This window comes from Bufo bufo, chromosome 6 (assembly GCF_905171765.1).
Source record: "Bufo bufo chromosome 6, aBufBuf1.1, whole genome shotgun sequence".
NCBI classification, from domain to species: Eukaryota; Metazoa; Chordata; class Amphibia; order Anura; family Bufonidae; genus Bufo; species Bufo bufo.
Genome location: NC_053394.1, coordinates 186606948 through 186628428, shown reverse-complemented (window position 1 = coordinate 186628428; position 21481 = coordinate 186606948). Strand labels below are relative to the sequence as shown.

At 44.7% G+C, this 21481-nt stretch overlaps 1 protein-coding gene across 1 annotated transcript in view; it reads right to left on the bottom strand.

The window, feature by feature from the left end:
• The window catches only part of NUDT8 (nudix hydrolase 8), a 33365-nt gene that overhangs the window by 2510 nt on the left and 9374 nt on the right, over positions 1–21481 (bottom strand). The window contains exons 2-4 of the mRNA XM_040435132.1: positions 14101–14348; positions 13729–13861; positions 4495–4572 (exon numbers count right to left, since the gene is read on the bottom strand). Coding sequence (XP_040291066.1) covers positions 4495–4572; positions 13729–13861; positions 14101–14342 — 453 coding nt within the window. The 5' untranslated portion in view covers positions 14343–14348. The remainder of the gene's footprint in view (positions 1–4494; positions 4573–13728; positions 13862–14100; positions 14349–21481) is intronic.

Sequence of the window (21481 nt, the reverse complement as noted above, 5' to 3'; positions counted from 1 at the left end):
ACAGAGAATGTACATGCAGATTTTTTTTGAGCCGTCATTTAATTTCTCACTGAGAATGGAGCCTGAATCTGAAAATATTCAAAGATAGCATACAGGGCCTTCTGTGTGTAGACCTTTTCGCTAGTAATCAAAAGTGAAGATTTTTTTTTTTCTCCCCATCCCCAGAAGGGTTCCCCAGTGGTCTAGATGCTTTTCTCCACAGGTGGAATTTTCCACTAGCTTATGCCTTTCCTCCCTTCCCATTGATTCCCAGGGTTTTAAAAAAAGATAAGGGAGGATCGAGCGAGGGTCATTCTAATAGCTCTATTTTGGCCCAAGAGACCATGGTTCACTTGGTTAAGGAAATTGTCAGTGACGGATCAATGGGTTCTCCCAGTAACCCACAACCTTTTTTTCTCAAGGGCCGGTGTTTCACCCTCAGGTAGACTAGACTAGTAGTCTTCATCTGACGGCATGGAACTTGAAAGGCAGCTTTTAGCTAGAAGAGGTTTTTCCAATTAATTAATAAATACTCTCTTAAAAAGTAGGAAGAAAATCACTAGAGCCTGGAGAAAATCTTTTTGTCATTTGCAGAGTTAAACTTTTCAGACATCCCATGTCTAGCTCCAGTTATTAAGATCTTGGAGTTTCTTCAGAAAGGGTTACAGTTAAGATTGTCCCCCAACACCTTTAAAAGTTCAGGTTTGATCATTATCGGCTCTTTTTAATGAGAAGATTGCAGCAAATGCATGGGTTGTTTTTTTTTAAATCCATCACTAAAACAGCTTTGAGTATCTCCTTGGGACTTGAATCTTGTTCTGAGTGCCCTTACTAAACCTCCTTTTGAACCCATTGAGCAAATTCCAATTAAGATGTTCTCTTAAATTGTGGCTCTTACCTCAGCTCGTAGAATTAGTGAGCTGCAGGCGATCTCTATTAATGCACCTTACACTACCATTTTAGACGATAGGGTTGTTATCAGACCTGACCCCGCATTTGTTCCAAAAGTGGCCACTAGGTTTCATAGGTCTCAGGAGAGTATCCTTCCATGTCTTTTTGAGAATCCAACCTTAGAGGAGGAAAAGGTTTTCCATTGTCTAGATGTTAGGAGATGTTTACTTCATTACTTATATAAGACTAAAGATTGGAGGAAGTCCTCCTCGTTGTTTGTTCTTTTTCAGGGAAAGAATAAGGGTCAGCAAGCATCTAAAAAACCTTGGCAAGATGGATTACTTCTGGAGTATCCCTAGCCTATTCATCTTCTGGAAACGAACCTCCAGAAGGCCTTCACGCTCATTCTATTAGGGCAATCTCTACCACTTGGGCGGAAAAAGCTGCGGTCTCTATCGAGGATATCTGTAAAGCAGTGGTTTGGTCTTCACCTTCTACCTTTTTCATTCACTATCATCTGCAGTTGAATTCACCTTCTGGTTTATCTTTTGGTTCTAAGGTGCTTTCAGCTATTATCCCACCCTAGGAGTTCCTTGGTTTTCACTCTCGTGGTGCTGTCGTGGGTGAGGGGGAAAATGAAAATTACTCTTACCGGTAATTGGATTTTCCTGAACCCGCAACAGCACCCATATTTCACTTCCCCTTTCTTGGTGATTATTCACAGGTGTTGCAAAAAAAAAAAAAAAAACTTGAAAAAGACATACTGAAAGGGACTTTGTCACCTGGTTTGAGCATATTAAGGTGTTACTACTGCCATGTACAATAAAATACCTTATTTCTTGCTGTAGTCTTCATTCTTTGTTTAATGGTTTCATTAGCGATAAAATCCACTTTTTATGTAATGCAAATGAGTGTCCAACAGGGCTGTGGAGTCGGTAGAAAAATGGTCAGTTTTTGGTACTTCCAACTCCCCGACTCCTCTGTTTAATATGCAAATGTATTTTATACATTCCTTGAAGGAAAGAAAGGCAACATACATGTCATTACCACAGAACTACTGGCTAGGAAGCCGCTGCCTTCTCCTTTGTGTGCTGATCTTCTGCTGAAGATAGGGCAGTGGGAGGATCCAGGAAGGGGCATTTATTTTAAAACATGATTTCCCTAGTAGAATCCCATAGTCATGTTTAAAGTTTAAGCTAACAATCTGAGTTTACAAGTTTTTATAGCCTTAGCTGAATGACAGCAGTTTTTCAAATGGTTTACAGCTTCAGTATTGAACTATTGACTACCCATTCCCTTCAGTTATACAAGTGTCTCTAGTCCTGCAAAAAACATATTTACTTAATCAGTTATCCGTGAGAGGCTAGGTTAACCATGGGCGTTGCGTTCCCTGTAACAGCGGACCACAACACAATGGAAAGTATAAGTATTGCCGCTCCTTAACTGTGCGTTGCGTGCCATATAGTGAAGCATATGAAAAGCATGCTTCTTCATGGGCACTTAACGTGTTCGTTTTTCGGTAACGTGACGCACTGCATGCATTGGCCTTTATTCTTACAGTAGAGAAGTACTGTATTTTTCGCTAAAGTGGGGGAAAAATAGCAGTGCATCTTATGGGGGCGAATGCTGCGACCGTCCGGTGAATAGGCTGAGAGGGAGGAGGGGCTGGGGGCCGGCATCTGTTTCTGTAATGGCAGCGGGGCCCGGTGCAGTCACTGTATTCTACTACACCGGGCCCCGCTCACTGTAGTATACGGTAATCATATCTAACTTGTGGGTATTGTTAAAGTATTCCAATCATCTTAAATCTAGCGCTGTACTACTTACTACTAACTTCTTGGCAGTCAGGAGGCCGGGTGGGCGCTCGTATCGTAGCTCACTACGTCACGTGCCTGCTCCGCCCACTTTATGAATGAAGCAGGCATCGGGCCCAGCTGCCATTACAGAAACGGATGCCGGCCTCCATTCACTACACAGGGACACAGTTATGGAGGGAAGGGGGGGGGGGGGGGATCTGTGGATGACACATAAAGATAAGATGCTATATACACTCACCTAAAGAATTATTAGGAACACCATACGAATACGGTGTCGGACCCCCTTTTGCCTTCAGAACTGCCTTAATTCTACGTGGCATTGATTCAACAAGGTGCTGATAGCATTTTTTAGAAATGTTGGCCCATATTGATAGGATAGCATCTTGCAGTTGATGGAGATTTGAGGGATGCACATCCAGGGCACGAAGCTCCCGTTCAACCACATCCCAAAGATGCTGTATTGGGTTGAGATCTGGTGACTGTGGGGGCCATTTTAGTTCAGTGAACTCATTGTCATGTTTAAGAAACCATTTTTTCCAGTCTTCAACAGTCCAATTTTGGTGAGCTCGTGCAAATTGTAGCCTCTTTTTCCTATTTGTAGTGGATATTAGTGGTACCCGGTGGGGTCTTCTGCTGTTGTAGCCCAAGGTTTTCCCCTATAAGACGCACCTAAGTTTTTGAGGAGGAAAATAATAAAATTGTGGCTTCACAAATGCTTGGCTGCATACCTCGGTTGTAACGAGTGGTTATTTCAGTCAACGTTGCTCTTCTGTCAGCTTGAATCAGTCGGCCCATTCTCCTCTGACCTCTAGCATCAACAAGGCATTTTCACCCACAGGACTGCCGCATACTGAATGTTTTTCCCTTTTCACACCATTCTTTGTAAACCCTAGAAATGGTTGTGCGTGAAAATCCCAGTAACTGAGCAGATGGTGCCAGACGGGCCGCTCTGAGTATTTCACAAACAACCATGCCACGCTCAAAATTGCTTAAATCACCTTTCTTTCCCATTCTGACATTCAGTTTGGAGTTCAGGAGATTGTCTTGACCAGGACCACAACCCTACATGCATTGAAGCAACTGCCATGTGATTGGTTGACTAGATAATCACATTAATGAGAAATAGAACAGGTGTTCCTAATAATTCTTTAGGTGAGTGTATATGTCATCCACAGATGCCCCCACAATGATCCCCCATAACAGTGTCATCCACAGACCACCATTAGCTCAAAAGCACACCCTTTTGGTTCAATTTTTTTTTCTTATTTTCCTCCTCAAAAACCTAGGTGCGTCTTATAGGGCGAAAAATACGGTAATTAATTATAACTCTTTGTGAATTGGGACATTTAAACTTTTTTTCTTCCAATTTAAATCTAGTAGGAGTTGGAGTCGGTTCATTTTTTGCCGACTCCAGGTACCCAAAATTGCCTCCGGTTCCTCGACTCCGACTCCACAGCCCTGGTGTCAAAGGTGCCCAGAGGGGCGTAATTATCCTAATCTGGAGCCCAGGAACTCCCCCCCCTACAGTGCCCAGCCCGTCTTCCTTTAGAGTCCAAGCACGCCTCTTCCAGCATAAGTAACTGCCCACACCCGAACTCTTTGCGCAGTTTTTATACTTCAGGTTTCCTGTCTTTGGGGGCGGATCCTCTCTCTCTCTCTCTCCTCGTGGTGCTGTCATGGGTTCAGGAAAATCCAATTACCAGTAAGAGTAATTTTCATTTTCTGTGCGTTTCAGTCTTTGCAATGCACTCATGTAACACATAACAATGGGCAGAAGTATGACAAAACCACCTTATAATGTACGAACCTCTTCTGGATTGGGATTCACTGACAGATCTTCCAGACATCCTATATTTGCTAGGACTGGTACTATAACCATGCCTGTCTGTAAGTACAGAAGGAGAGCTATTAGATGAGGCACCAGTAAAATGCAAATTAACCCCTTAAGGACCAGATCATTTTTTGTCACTTTATGTAGTGATAACTTTAAAACCCTTTTACTTATCGAAGCCATTCTGAGATTGTTTTCTCATCACATACTGTACTTCATGACGGTGGTAAATTTGAGTCAAAATATTTTGTTTTTATTTATAAAAAAAATACCAAATTTACCAAAAATTTGGAAAATCGCAATTTTTTCTAAATTTCTATTTCTCTGCTTTTAAAACAGATAGTTATACCTCCTAAAATAATTACTTTTCCCATATGTCTACTTCACGTTTGGATCATTTTGTAAATGACATTTTCATATTTTTTTTGGATGTTAGAAGACTTAAACCTCTGTCACACGGGCGTTGCAGGAAAATGTGCGGGTGCGTTACGGGAACACCCGCGATTTTTCCGCGCGAGTGCAAAACATTGTAATGCGTTTTGCACTCGCGTGAGAAAAATCGCGCATGTTTGGTACCCAAACCCGAATTTCTTCACAGAAGTTCGGGCTTGGGATCGGTGTTCTGTAGATTATAAAGGGAAAATAATAGCATTCTGAATACAGAATGCATAGTCAAATAGCGCTGGAGGGGTTAAAAAAAATAATAATAATAATTTAACTCCCCTTAATCCACTTGACAGCGGAGCCTGGCTTCTCCTTCTGTCTCCTTTCTTCAGGACCTGTGGTGACGTCACTCCGGTCATCACATGTTTTATCACCATGGTAAAAGATCATGTGATGACCGGAGTGACGTCACCACAGGTCCTTTACCCAGGTCCTGAAGAAAGGAGACAGAAGGACCGGGCTCCGCGGTCAAGTGGATTAAGGCGAGTTAAATTATTATTTTTAGTTTTTTTAACCCCTCCAGCGCTATTTTACTATGCATTCTGCATTCAGAATGCTATTATTTTCCCTTATAACCATGTTATAAGGGGAAATAATAATGATCGGGTCTCCATCCCGATAGTCTCCTAGCAACCGTGCGTGAAAATCGCACCGCATCCGCACTTGCTTGCGATTTTCACGCAACCCCATTTATTTCTATGGGGCCTGCGTTGCGTGAAAAACGCAGAATATAGAGCATGCTGCGATTTTTACGCAACGCACAAGTGAAAATCATGTGAACAGCCCCATAGAAATGAATGGGTCGGTATTCAGTGCGGGTGCAATGCGTTCACCTCACGCATCGCATCCGCGCGGAATACTCGCCCGTGTGAAAGGGGCCTTAGAAACAAATCTTGAAATTTTTCCCAAAATTTCCAAAACCCACTTTTTAAAGGACCAGTTCAGGTCTGAAGTCACTTTGTGAGGCTTACATAATAGAAACCACCCATAAATGGCCCCATTTTAGAAACTACACCCCTCAAGGTATTCAAAACTGATCTTACAAACTTTGTTAACCCTTTAGGTGTTCCACAAGAATTAAAGGAAAATGGAGATGACATTTCAGAATTTCACTTTTTTGGCAGATTTTCCATTTTAATCCATTTTTCCAGTAACCAAGCAAGGGTTAACAGCCAAACAAAACAATATTTATTACCCTGATTCTGTAGTCAACACACAGCAGGGTGCAGAAGGAAAGGAATGCCATTTGGTTTTTGGAAGGCAGATTTCACTGGGATAATTTTAAGCTGCCATGTCACATTTGAAGACCCCCTGATGCACCCCTAGAGTAGAAACTCCCCCAAAAATGACCCCATGTTGGAAACTACGGGATAAGGTGGCAGTTTTGTTGGTACTATTTTAGGGTACATATGATTTTTTTTCCAGGCACGAGACAGTGCCGTTCACCCTTGGTGTGCTACTACATTGTTTCTCGAACATCCTAACTGCGGTACAGTGTCTGATGGAGGCCTGTGAGCCGAAAACGTTAACACACTGCCGCATGACTTATGTTTCTGAATAATAAAAAGCCAAATTGATCAAGAAAAACTCTGCTGTGATTTATATTTACTAGTGATTGGGGTGGGAACCCAATACACAGCACAAAAGACGGGGAGCGACAAAGATTCTCATTTGATTGGTACTATTTTAGGGTCAATATGACTTTTTGTCAGGTTAGGTGGCAAAAAATTGCTTTTTTTTATGGTGTCACCTGAGGGGTTAGGTCATGTGGTATTTTTATAGAGCAGGTTGTTACAGATGCGGCGATACCTAATATGTCTACTTTTGTTTTTGTTTTTACATTTAACACAATAAAAGCATTTTTTGAAACAAAAAATCATGTTTTTAGTGTCTCCATAGTCTGAGCCATAATTTATTTTTTGGGAGATTGTTTTAGGTAGGGGCTCATTTTTTGCGGGATAAGGTGACTGTTAGATTGGTACTATTTTGGGGGGAATACACCTTTTTGATCGCTTGGTGTTGCACTTTTGGAGATGTAAGGTGACAAAATGTTTTATTAGCACATTTTTTATATTTATTTTTTACTGTGTTCATTTGAGGGGTTAGGTCATTTGATATTTTTTTAGAGCCGGTAATTAGGGACACGGCGATACCAAATATGTATTTTTCTAATTTTATTTTTTTACAATTTTATGTGTATTATTTTGGGAAAGGTGCTTTTTTTAATTATGGAAAACACTTTTTTAACTTCAACTTATGGGGGTCTGATCCCCTTTACAATGCATTACAATACTTCTGTATTGTGATGCATTGGCTGTAAGTGTATTACACACTGTAATACACTTACAGCCTGCTTCCTGTGAGATGCAGGGGGCTGGATATCACAGGCTCTCACGGAAGGCAGCGGGCTGCCATAGGGTGCCCGTCACAGCAGCGCGGGAACCCAATGGATACCCCGCACATGGCAGGATACAGCACGTGCCGCGGTCAGCGCTGACTGCGGCAGTGCAAGGGTTAAAACACCAATGCCGGCGTATGCAACAGGGACCCGGCTGTCAGTGACTGCCGGGTCCGTGCCGCTGATCAGGCGGGCGCAGCTCCTGCACCTGCACCAGCACGATTAGCCTGCCGTACATGTAGGTCACTGGTCCTTAACCCCTTAAGGACACGGGGGGTACAGGTACGCCCTGATGTCCTGCCCCCGAATCTACGATCGCAGCAAACTGACCTGCGCTTTGCTGCGTTTCCGGGTTATTCAGGATGGTGATCGGTGGTGTGATAATAAACCACAAATCACCATCCTTAGATCACCTCACAGGATCTCTTCTGATTGGCTGCACGGGCGGGCGTTAACTCCCCTGTTCTCTTCTCTCCTCCTCCATTCGGCTGTTGGACTATGCAGATAGGGGAGCCAGCTGCCCGATCTCCAGACTGCACCCCCTGATCTGCCCCCACACACACGCACACCTAATAAAGATTTACACGCACACACACACACCCACCCCTATAGCCCGCCGGACGTTCTCGGCCGAGGAGGCATACGCCCTCCTTGCCTCAGAGTCCAAGTGCCCCAGTGAGGACGAGGATTACCCCACGTTCCTTTTGTCATCCGCGTCCTCCTCATCATCAAGCGATGATGAGCCTCCATGGCGGCGGAGATGCTGCCAGGTGGATTGAGGGGACACCCATGCTAGGGACCCTGTGGCCCACCCTAGTACGAGCAGCTCGTACTAGTTTTCCGGCCCACCAGGTCAGTCCACCTGAGTCCCCTGCAGGTGAACTTGGCTGGTGTACCCCAGAGCGATTTGAGCCCGTGATTCCTGATTTTGTTGGACAACCAGGAATCCAGATTTACACAGTGGGCTTCACTGAATACGACTTTTTTAGTCATTTTTTCAGTGACTAACTGGTAAATATAATGGTGGAGCAGACTAACCTGTACGCCCAACAGTTCGTCGCTCAAAACCCGGGCTCCTTTTTGGCTTGGCCCGGTGGCTGGACCCCGGTCAGTGCAGCCGAGATGAGGACATTTTGGGGCCTCGTGCTGCACATGGGCTTAGTCAAAAAACACTAGTGCCAGGCTGTACTGGAGTGGGGACGTCCTCTACCAGACCCCACTCTACAGTACGGCCATGACACGCTCCCGGTTTGAGGCCATCCGGAAATGCCTACATCAATCACGTCGGGCAAATTTTTGGAGGTCGCGGTTGATGAGTCTCTCATTGCGTTCAAGGGGAGACTCATTTTCCGCCAGTATGTCCCCTCAAAGCTGGCGAGGTATGGCGTGAAGCTGTACAAACTTTGTGAGAGTACCTCAGGGTACACTTACAAGTTTCGTGTCTATGAGGGGCGAGATTCCCGTATTCAACCCCCAGAATGTCCCCCCACTCTGGGTGTTAGCGGGAAACTTGTGTGGGACCTTATGCACCCACTGCTAGATAAGGGTTACCACCTTTACGTGGATAACTTTTATACTAGTATCCCCTTGTTCAGGTCCCTCGCCGCCAGATCCACGTCCGCTTGTGGGACCGTGTGGAAAAATCAACGCGGCCTCCCTACCCACCCCCTCCAGGTACCTATCCCCAGGGGTGAGACCCGTGCACTTACCAGTGGAAACCTGCTGCTGGTCAGATATAAGGACAAGAGGGATGTCCTTGTACTGTTCACGGTAACTGCATCACCCCTGTCCTTGTGCGAGGTACCGCGGCAAAGGTCCTCAAGCCCGATTGTATTGTCGACTATAATTGGTATATGTAGGGAGTTGATCTCTCTGATCAAGTCCTCAAGCCATATAATGCCATGCGCAAAATGTGGACATTTGCGGTCTACTTGGTGCAGGTTGCCATGTACAACTCTTTTGTACTGTTCCAGTGCGCTGGCAACACAGGGAAATTCCTCTAGTTCTATGAGGCAGGCCGGAGTACCCCGGGAACTGTAGGTGCCCGGATAGTCCCTGGCCAACACTTTCCAGGTGTGGTTCCCCATACTGGAAAGAAGGGATGGACCCAAAAAAAAGTGCAGAGTGTGTCACAGGAGGGGGGATACGGAAGGACACCACTACTCAATGTGACACGTGCCCCGATCATCCGGGCCTCTGCATTATTGGTTGCTTCAGAGAGTACCACACTTCCATGGAGTACTAAATTTATAATCCCCTTTTCCATTTAGCTGACAATCGATAAAAACTATGGTTCTCAGACTTGAGACAACAACAAAAAAAAAAAAAAGTGTTCAAAAAGTTGGTAAAACTAAAATAATTTAAAAAATAAAGTATACAAATGAGGTATCGCCACGTCGGTAATAATCTCCTCTATAAAAATACCCCATGACCTAACCCCCCCAGATTAACACGGTCCAAAAAAAAAAAAAGTGCAAAAAAGAAATGTGTCACCTTAAATAACAAATAATTTAATAGCAAGCAATCAAAAAGTCATATAGCCCCCAAAATAGTGCCATTAAAACTGTCCCCTCATCACGCAAAAAATTAGCCCCTACCTAATGCAATCGGGTAAAAAACAAACAAGAAAATGACTGAATTTTTTTTGGATCAAAAAGGATAATATAGTCTAAAACCTAAATAATTGTCAAAAAGTACTTATTAGGTATCGCCGCGTCCGTAAGAATCTCCTCTATAAAAAATACCCCATGACCCAATCCCCCAGATTAACACGGTCCAAAAAAAAAAAGTAAAACTGTGCCAAAACAGCTATTTTTGTCACTTTTCCATTTCAATCTGTTTTTTTCTGGTAACAAAGCAAGGGTTAACAACCAAACAAAACTTAAAAGGGAGTCTGTCACCAGCATTTCACTTTTTTAACCCTTACCATAGCTCCCTAGCATGCTTACAGTTAATAAAAACGTTACCTCTGGCATCAATCCTGGACTTATAGAACCCTCAAAAACGATCTTTATAAGATATGCAAATGAGGGCTCGCAAGTGCCCAGGGGCGGCGTTACTCTCTTAGGTGCCCTGCTTGCTCAGCCTTCTCATTGCGTCCCCCCGCCCATCCTTTCCCTCTGACAGCCTTTGTACTAACTTGTTATTTTGCCGATATCCTGCGCCCTCATTCCTTTGGCCGGCGCATGCGCACTGCGATGCCCATTCCTTGTACGGCATCACAGTAACTATTGCGCATGCGCCGGCTAACGACGCGAAAACACGACAAAGGAGGCGGTCCATCGGCGTCGTTAGCCGGCGCATGCGCAATAGTTACTGTGATGCCGTAAAAGGAATGGGCATCGCAGTGCGCATGCGACGGCCAAAGGAATGCGTGCGCAGGCACGGGATATCGGCAGAATAACAAGTTAGGACCAAGGCTGTCAGAGGGAAAGGATGGGCGGGCAGAGGGTAGGAAGGGGCGGGGGGACGCAATGAGAAGGCTGAGCAAGCAGGGCACCTAAGAGAGTAACGCCGCCCCTGGGCACTTGCGAGCCCTCATTTGCATATCTTATAAAGATCGTTTTTGAGGGTTCTATAAGTCCAGGATTGATGCCAGAGGTAACGTTTTTATTAACTGTAAGCATGCTAGGGAGCTATGGTAAGGGTTAAAAAAGTGAAATGCTGGTGACAGACTCCCTTTAATATTTATTACCCTGATACTGCAGTTTACAGAAACGCCACATTTGTGGTCGTAAACTGCTGTATCACTAAAAGGCAGGGCGCAAAAGGAAATGACCGACATGGTTTCTGGAAGGCTGATTTTGATGGCCTTTTTTATTGACACCATGTCCCTTTTGAAGCCCCCCTGATGCACCCCTAGAGTAGAAACTCCCTAAAAGTGACCCCATCTAAGAAACTACACCCCTCAAGGTATTCAAAACTGGTTTTACAAACTTTATTAACCCTTTAGGTGTTCCTCAACCGTTAATGGCAAATGGAGATGAAATTTCAGAATTTAAATTTTTGGTAACCTTACCTCACAAAAATAAAATTTAGAGCAACCAAAAATCATATGTACCCTAAAAATAGTCCCAACAAAACCGCAGTTTCCAAAATGGGGTCACTTTTAGGGAGTTTCTACTCCAGGGGTGCATCAGGGGGGCTTGAAACAGGACACTGTGTAAATAAACAGGTCCATAAAAATCAGCCCTCCAAAAAACACGGCACTCCTTTCCCTCTACACCCCGCAGTGTGGCCGTACAGTAGTGTACGACCACATATGGGGTGTTTCTGTAAACGGCAGAGTCAGTGCAATAAAGATACAGTCTTGTTTGGCTGTTAACCCTTGCTTTGTTAGTGGAAAAAATGGGTTAAAATGGAAAATTTGGCCAAAAAAATGAAATTCTGAAATTTCATCCCCATTTGCCAATAACTCTTGTGCAACACCTAAAGGGTTAAAGTTTGCGAAACCAGTTTTGAATACCTTGAGGGGTGTAGTTTCTTAAATGGTGTCACTTTTAAGGAGTTTCTACTCTAGGGGTGCATCAGGGGGGCTTCAAATGGGACATGGTGTAAATAAACCAGTCCAGCAAAATCTGCCTTCCAAAAACCATACGGCACACCTTTCCCTCTACGCCCTACTGTGTGCTCGTTCAGTAGTTTACGGCCACATATGGGGTGTTTATGCAAACTACAGAATCGGGGCAATAAATATAGAATTTTTTTGGCTATTAACCCTTGCTTTGTTACTGGAAAAAAAATGGATTAAAATGGAAAATTTTCCAAATAATTTAAAATTCTCAAATTTCATCTCCATTTGCCAAAAACTCTTGTGCAACACCTAAAGGGTTAACGACGTTTGTAAAATCAGTTTAGAATACCTTGAGGGGTGTAGTTTCTAGAATGGGGTAATTTTTGGGTGGTTTCTATTATGTAAGCCTCACAAAGTGACTTCAGAACTGAACTGGTCTCTAAAAATTTGGTTTTTGAAAATTCCTGAAAAATTTCAAGATTTGCTTCTAAACTTCTAAGCCTTGTAACATCCCCAAAATATAAAATATCATTCCCAAAATAAAGTAGGCATATGGGGAATGTAAAGTAATAACTATTTTTTGGAGGTATTACTATGTATTATAGAAGTAGAGAAATTGAAACTTGGAAATTTGCAATTTATAAATTTTTGGTAAATTTGGTATTTTTTTTATAAATAAAATTATATTTTTTTTTTATTCATTTTACCAGTGTCATGAAGCACAATATGTGACGAAATAACAATCTCAGAATGGCCTGGATAAGTCAAAGCGTTTTAAAGTTATCACCAGTGACACTGGTCAGATTTGCAAAAAATGGCCTGGTCCTTAAGGTGAAATATGGCAGTCTCCTTAAAGGGACACTGACAGGCCTTCTGAGCATAATTAGCTCTTTATATGCCCCCCTAGGTCTTATACTAAGTTCCCAATTCATATAAGTATTATCCCTGTGCGCATTTTAAAAAGTTAAAAATAATCTTTATAATCACCTCTCCTTTCTGCCCAAGGGGCGTTCTTTGTGGCGCATTTGTGCCCAGCAGCGTCCCAACTGCCGGATCCTTAGACACGCCCATCTCATTAGTATTCACTTCGCTGGGCGGTATTTTCCAGTCCCCGACATTCGGAGATCCTGCGCATGCGCCCGGCACCCTCGCTCGCTGGGATCACATTGCGCCAAGTGAATACTAATGAGATGGGCGTGGCTAAGGATCCGGCAGTTGGGACGCGGCTGGGCACAAATGCGCCACAAAGAACGCCCCTTGGGCAGAAAGGAGAGGTGATTATAAAGATTATTTTTAACGTTTTATAATGCGCACAGGGATAATACTTATATGAATTGGGAACTTAGTATAAGACCTAGGGGGGGCATATAAAGAGCTAATTATGCTCAGAAGGCCTGTCAGTGTCCCTTTAAGGGGTTAAGTGACATACATGTACAGCAAGGGTCCTTAAAAGGGTTAAAGGGAACCTGTCATGATGACAATGCAGTGCAATCTGCAGGCAGCGTGTTATAATCAGGAGCTCAGCAGATTTATATATAGTTTTGTGCGAAAAGATTCAGTATAATTTGTATTTCATTTATTTAGTTTCCAGCTCATTCTGGGCTTTGAAGTCAAGAAGGCGTTCCTATCAGTTTACAGTCAGAGGGAAGGTTGTCAATCACTGATAGGACCGCCCCCTTGACTTCAAAACCCAGAATGAGCAGGAATAGAAATGTATAAATATACTATTTCCCCTCAAAATTAAATATCAATCTACTCAGCTACTTGTGATTTATAAAATGCTGCCTTCAGATTACACTGCATTTTTATGGCGACAGGTTGCCTTTAGGTCTTTTATGTTTGTTATTTTTCTCACCCAGTCCGTGATTGGCTTCATTGGGCCCCATACTGTGTTGCGAGGCAGTGTTACCCCAAGTTCCTCCTGTGCCTCCCTTAATGCTGTATCTATCACATCTTTATCTGATACATCACATTTGCCACCTGGGAAACTGGAAAAAAAAAACATACACAAATACATAAAGTTCAAAAAGGTGCATATTGGGACAGCTGCCAGATTGGTTCTAATGGTTAGGAGACATTGTGGGTTGTCTTCCAGAGTGTAGGTGAACAAGCATCCGCCAGGAAATTAGTTTATCAGAAGTTGTATAGGGTTTGCTGAGCCTTAGAAACTTTGACACTCATCTGCATCAGCAGAGTGACAGATCATGAAAGCAGCTGGGTCAAATACCTTACATCTCCCTTATGTCTCCCTTTCAGCTTGGAGGACCGCAGGGTGTACAGAAAGGCAGGAGCACCTCCAGAGTTGCATAATGTCACTAGGACACCTGCTGACACCTTCTGTGGCAGAGAGTTCTTGACCAGGATCTGACGGCACCGCTGTTCTGCCACATTGGTCAGAACTTCATTAGGAAGTTTCTGGCTCTCCATAGTGCAAAGACTACGGCTGAAGAGGGCAGGATGCAGAAACATGGGCTCCTGTAGGAAAACAATTGCAAACTTTAGTATACTAACTATAAAAATGTTCTTTATGCATACCCCTCCCCCCCATACAATCCATATATCGTAGGCGTCTTCTACATCACTTGTATAGTTAAAGCTAGATGCTAAACGGTATAGCAACCATTACATCTTCTCTAATGGCAGCTCTATTAGTTGTCCCTTTAAAATGCTTGTGCTGCTGTTTTCAATATATCAAATATCACCCCATTACAGCAGACAGTAAACTCATCTGTTTTGGCTGAATAGAGGGGACCTCTGCTATGGCTACACTCGGCTGCGTATTCAAAGAATGAAAGTTGTGTTACAAGTATTTTTAATAGACCACCAATATTGCTAAAGGTATACTGAAAAAGTGATCTGCAGTTAATAGGTTATAAAACTTGGAGGACCTTTCATTACAATAAAAAATCTAAACTAAGTATGCTGATTTTCGGCTCAACTGGGAGGAGCCTGCTCTTGTTCTCCTGGGCGTCTCCTTCTGGAGGCTGTAGTGCTGGCCAATTGCAGCGCTCAGCTCATAGCCTGGGAGAACAAGAGCAGGCTCCTCCCAGTTAAGCCGAAAATCTGAAGATACCGGAGCCTATACCGGGAGAACGGAGCGGCACCCAGGTATAATAGTAAGTGCAGGGAGATCCCTGGGCGCCGCTCTCCATGTCAGCATACTTAGTTTAGATTTTTTATTGTAATGAAAGGTACTCTTTAACTTTTAATGGTTATTTCTTATAAAATAGATGGCCCTCAAAATAGTTGGTAATGGTTAGGGATCAACCGATTATCGGCCGATATTCAGGATTTTCAAAGTTATCGGTATCGACATCTAACATCTAACCTTGCCGATAAGGGATGACGCTGACAGCAGCACAGGGGAGAAGGAAGCAGTGTCTCCCTCCCCCTGTGCCGCTGCCACTCACTCATTCATTCAAATTCAACAGGAGGCGGGAGCTGGCTGCAGAATCATATAGCCGCACCCGACCTCTATGACAAGTAGCAGCTACCGCTCAGAGGTCGGGTGCGGCTATATGATTCTGCAGCCAGCACCCGCCTCCTGTATTTGAATTAATGGGAGAGTTATGTTCATTGGTGGCGCAGTGCGCCCCCGCCCCCGCCCCCCCCCCCCCCCAGTGTTAAAAACATTGGCGCAGTGCGCCCCCCCCACCCAGACCCCAGTATTAAAAACATTGGTGGCGCAGTGCCCCCCCAGTATTAGTCATTGGTGGCAGTGACCACAGGGTCGCCTCTCCCCTCCTCCTTATTGGTGGTGCAGTGGCAGCTTCTGATCGGAGTCCCAGTGGTGTAAGCCTGGGGCTCTGATCAGTTACCATGGCAGCCAGGACGCTACTGAAGCCCTTGCTGCCATAGTCAGCCCCCTGCTGCTGTGTGCACAAAGCACAGACCAGCAGAGAGACTGTAAAGTCCTATTTACCCTAATAGAGCTCTATTAGGGTGAATAGGACAAGGGTTCTAGTCCCTAGCTAATAGTTACCAAAAAAAAAAAAAGAAGCTAAACGTTAACAATAAACATGTTCATTTTCAGCAGATTTGTGTAGGAATTTTTATAATTTTTTTTTTTCAAAAATGAAAATGCACAGAATATCGGTATAAGGGTACTTTCACACTAGTGTTATTCTTTTCCGGCATTGAGTTCCATCCTAGGGGCTCAATACTGGAAAAGAACTGATCACTTGCCGTTTGAAATGCTTTAATGCCAGATCCGGCCCGAGTATTCCGGCAAAAAGGATCCAGCATTGCGGTCTGCGCATGCTCAGACCGCAAAAAATGTGAAAAAATAAATGCCGGATCAGTTTTTCCAGATGACACCGGAGAGACGGATCCGGCATTTCAATGCATTTGTCATACGGATCAGGATCCTGACAAATGCCATCAGTTTGCATACGTTTTGACTGATCCGGCAGGCAGTTCTGGCGACGGAACTGCCTGCCGGAATCTTCTGCCGCAAGTGTGAAAGTACCCTAAATTATCGGCTCTAAAAAAAAAAAAAAAAACACCAATATCTGTCGATCCCTAGTAATGGTGCATACAAACAAACAAAATACAGTGAATGGAGCCTCTATCAAAGCAGGTCCTCACTATACAATGAAATCCACGAGGACAAAATAACTTCGTGAAATAGAAATAAAAGTGCACGGCGGCACCTTAGATGAAAGACCATTTGTCCTACCGCTCTGTTGATTGGTTCCTATGTACAGCAGTTCCTCTCGAAGACTTGATGTGAATTATCCTTGGAGGAGTGGAATTGCTGCAAGAAGGGATAGGGGTCGGAACTAAATATCCCTAATAATGCCCTACGGTGGGGGTGCTGTACTGGCCCTGATGACCTAACCACAGAGCACCCGCCCTGACCAGGGCGACCTCGTCCGGAACCTTTCCCTAAATAGACTAACCCTGGTTAGCCCTCTCCTACTAGATCCCTACACGCATGTTTCGCTTTGGGATGAGTACAAAGCTCATCAGGAGAAACATAAGGGAGCTAGGCAAATCACCAAAGATGAATTGATGAACAAAGGTGCGGCTGATAGGGTACTAACTCTGCACCTTTATATTCAAAATAATAGGTGCCAAGTCCAGATGTGGCTTCGGTTCACAAATCTAAGAGGGGGGAGGGAAGGGACAGTGGATGGATGCCCTCTTCCTCCAACAGGGAACTAAGATTATCCGCAAGCTTGATGTAGCCTAGAGGCGGCTCTAAACCCGCCAATATTTAAATAGAATACAGTCCCAGAACGAGGCTTGGCTATTGGCAAACATCATGTGTGATGTGCCACGCCGGCGCATGCGCAATAGGATGCACAAGGGTTGCCAGGATGCTGAAACCGCAAAGAGACGTGAGCGAGGTATGAGCATGCATGATCCATACTGACAGGGTTACCAGGCAACCGGACCGCATTCCCGGGTCCTGTCAGATGCGCTACATTTCTTCAGTCTCATGGGATTATAAATCATATAAATTGTACCATAAAATATACTCACATCCATAACTAAATAATAAAAACATGTATTTGGACACGTGGACACAAGTATTTGGGTGAAAAAAATTAGGCCACGGCCAACTTTATTAAAGATTATCTTAAACCAATTAAAACTGTATCAATCATACCAATAACTTAATAAACAATAATTAGACCAGCCATAAGCTCGGCCTAAACTTCAGACTTAACTCGTCCACTCACCTTTTCAGTGAGTGACTTTGTACCCTCCTTCTAATAAAGCAGCTGTGACAATATCAAAACCTTCAACAGGGAAGGGCGGGGGCAGCACTTCCTTCAGATGCGGTCGGGATGACAGCACAATGCTGCCCGCTACCGCAACTATATAGCCCTACCCCGGGTGGCGCTTGAAACAGTCCCACCAATGCCCTACCTGTTGCTGGGCATCTCTGCATTTTTTGCCCAGCAACACCATGCCATAGGTCACTTGCTTACCCAATGAGTGATCTCTGCCCCAGACACCATCTATTTTTAACCGGCTTATACGCATTTTTAGGGAGGCTAATGGGATGATTATAATCCCATGAGGATCCCTCCATATATTTTTCTGGGATCCTAACATGGGATTATAAATCATAAAATTGTACCATAAAATATACTCGCATCCATAACTAAATAATAAAAACACATGGACACAAGTATTTGGGTGGAATAAATTAGACACAGCCAACTTTATTAAAGATTATCTTAAACCAATTAAAACTAATCATACTAATAACTTAATAAACAATAATTAGACCAGCCATAAGCTCGGCCTAAACTTCTGACTTAACTCATCCGCTCACCTTTTCAGTGAGAGACTTTGTACCCCACCGGACCATGCCGGCATGAGACCCACCCAGGGGTGGGCTATATGGCCTAAAATCTATATTGCAATATAATTTTAAGCATGTGCGATATATTCTATATTTCGGGGAGGTTAAATTTTTATTTTATTTTTTATTAACTTTTTATTTAATAACTATTAGCCTCTTTAGGGGCTAGAACCCTTGTCCTATTCACCCTAATAGAGTCTATTAGGGTGAATAGGACTTCACACTCTCCCTGCTGCCTTGTGCATAGTGCACACAGCAGCAGGGAGCTGACTATGGCAGCCAGGGCTTGAGTAGCATCCTGGCTGCCATGGTAACCGATCGGAGCCCCGCAATTACACTGCTGGGGTTCTGATCAGAAGCTGCCACCCTGGGGCCACTGCCACCAATTATTTAATTGTGTGGAGCGGGGGGGCGCAATTTATATAATACTTAGAAGAGGGGGAGTAGAAGGGAGGGGCTGTGGCCACTATGCCACCAATGAATATAGTTAATATGCCTGAATACAAACGTAGCCTGCATGTGCCGGCCATATCCCATACCTGGCCTTTATTACTGCGCGCCGTGATCCGCCGCAATTAACCCCTCAGGACCTGAGGGGTTAATTGCGGCGGATCATGGCGCGCAGTAATAGAGGCCAGGTATGGGATATGGCCGGCACATGCAGGCTACGTTTGTATTCAGGCATATTAACTATATTCATTGGTGGCGCAGTGACCACAGTCCCTTCCCTCCTCCTCCTAGTCTGTTCTCATTAGTGGTCAGCGGCAGCTGCACACAGTGGGGAGGGAGGGACCCCCTCCTTCTCCACTGTGCCGGCTCAGGAGAACATGGTGCGTGCCGAGAGCGGCGCAAGCCATGTTCTACCGCGATATAAACTAAATCTCTATCGTTGGCCAAATTTATATTGCATATCGTCTATATTGCCCACCCATAGCTATTTCAATTATAGCTTGCATGTCCAAGTTAAAAATATCCAAACCAATCTCTGACAAATTAATCTTATCTGAAAAATAAAGGCCGGGCAAACCCCCTTCAAGGTCCACGTGCCTAAAGGAAAACCCCCAAACTAAAGGCATAAAACGAGCCATAATTCTATTCAAGCATATCCTAATCTTATCTAAATAAGGAGATTTTTGTATAACTTACCAGTAAAATCTCTTTCTCGCTCTTCATTGGGGGACACAGAAACCGTGGGTATAGCTATGTCCTCTAGGAGCCGTTGAAACTAGATAAAGCTGTTAGCTCCTCCCCTGGCAGCTATACCCCCTCCAGCCTGGAGAGAGAGCTTCAGTTTGCGTACAAGCAGTAGGAGAAGCAAGCCAACCAAAGATAAAAACATGGAACACCAACCATGCCAAGAACCCAACTAGGTTCTAACCAGCAACTGTGGCCAAACAACAATACTGGGTAAGTGCTGTGTCCCCCAATGAAAAGCGAGAAAGAGATTTTACTGGTAAGTTATACAAAAATCTACTTTTCTCGCCCATATTTATTGGGGGACACAGGAACCGTAGGATGTCCAAAAGCAGTCCACAGGGACGGAAAAACCACAGACCAATGGAAGCAAGCATCCCTGCAGGCATCTAAGAACTGCCGCCTGCAAGACCATGCGGCCCAAGGCAGCACCCGCCGATGCATAAGTATGCACCTGGCAAAAATTTTGTGAATGTGCGTAAGGAGGACAGCAGCCGCCTTGCACAACCGCGTGGCCGAACCTTGAATCCTGCGCTCTGGTGGAGTGAGCCGTGACACCGAAGGGCGGAACTCTGTCCCGGGTGCGGTATGCTTCAGCAATTGCAGACGTGCAATTGCCACCCTGGAGGCCACCAATGCCTTGTGAGGACCCTCCGGGATGACAAAAAAGGGGAGTCCGTATGCCGGAAGGAACTGGAGGCTGGCAAATAAATCTTCAGAGCCCTGACAATGTCCAAATGGTGTAACTCCCTTTCCCTAGGGTGCGAAGGTGAGGGACACCGAGATGGAAGGACAATTTCTTCATTGAAATGGAAATCAGAGACCACCGTCAGGAGAAGGAATGAACGGGCCGGAGAACATCTTTCCCCTGCGAAGAACCAGGAAGGTTCTCTGCAAGAGAGCGCCCCAACCCGGACACCCGTCTGATGGATGTGAAAAAAAACTACCTTCCAGGAAGGAGTCGGAGTGACATCTCCCGCAAGGGTTCAAGGGGAGAATTCCAGAGTGCTGAAAGTGGACTAAGTTCAGATTCCAAGGCGGCAAGGAGGACGGTACGGAGGAACTGTATGTGCCATTCCCTGAAGGAAGGTTATTATGGGCCCCGGGTGAGTCAGAGGACGCTGGAAAAGGATAGAAAGAACCGAACTTGACCCATTAAGGAACCAAGGACTAAACCAAAAACCCAGGACAGCAGGATCCACCTCTGCTAAAGGGAAGCGCTCCACGGAAACTGTAATTGGTCCACCGATATCCCCAGAAATGAAGGCTTGTGGAGAGACTGAGAAGCTGGCTGATAAACTACCGAGAAAAAAACGCCTGAATGAGGTATGTCCAATCGCAAGCCAAGGAATCAATACATTGGATAGGTAGAAGTAGAGACTATATGAGAATCACCGGCGGTGGAGTTCCGTCAGCGACCGTGTATTGACAGCGTACCAACGCTGGTCAACTGAAATTTTGACCAGACTAAGATGAGAGAAAAACTCCTGCCTCGAGGAGGAAGAACAGAAGGGGTGTTCCGTTCCAGAAACGAAACTCCATCAACGGTGGTGAGTAGTGACAGCACCCCCGCTCCGCCTGGCGTGGTGAGTTTCGTAGTCTAGCCACGGAATGTGCAGTGAAAAGGCATGACTACTATCGGACTGACATGGCAGTCATTAGTCAAGTCTTGAGAGGTAGTTGTAGATACGGGTAGTACACCCAGGACCAACGGGTAAGATTCACCTGTAGAAGTAGGAACTGAGGGGGAGACTAGAGGAATCCGGTAGAAGCCATGGTACCATACTGCCCCAGGGAAGGAGCTAACCTTAAAAACTCCACCTGGGAAGGGCGTTGAACAGGAACAACCACCAAGCCAGAGTCAGGGTAGAACCCCTACCTGAGGGAATGCCCCACTGTAGCGACTGCGAATGCTAGTACCAGCGTAAAATCCGCACCAGAGGAGGAGAACACGCTGCAAGCTAAACCAGAGTGCCAGCACAACCACCTCCCACATCAGGAATGGCGGATAGAGAATATAGAGTCAGTGTAACACCCGACTTGCTGGAACGTAATCACAATATTACATGCCATGGTGTACGCACTACATATTGTT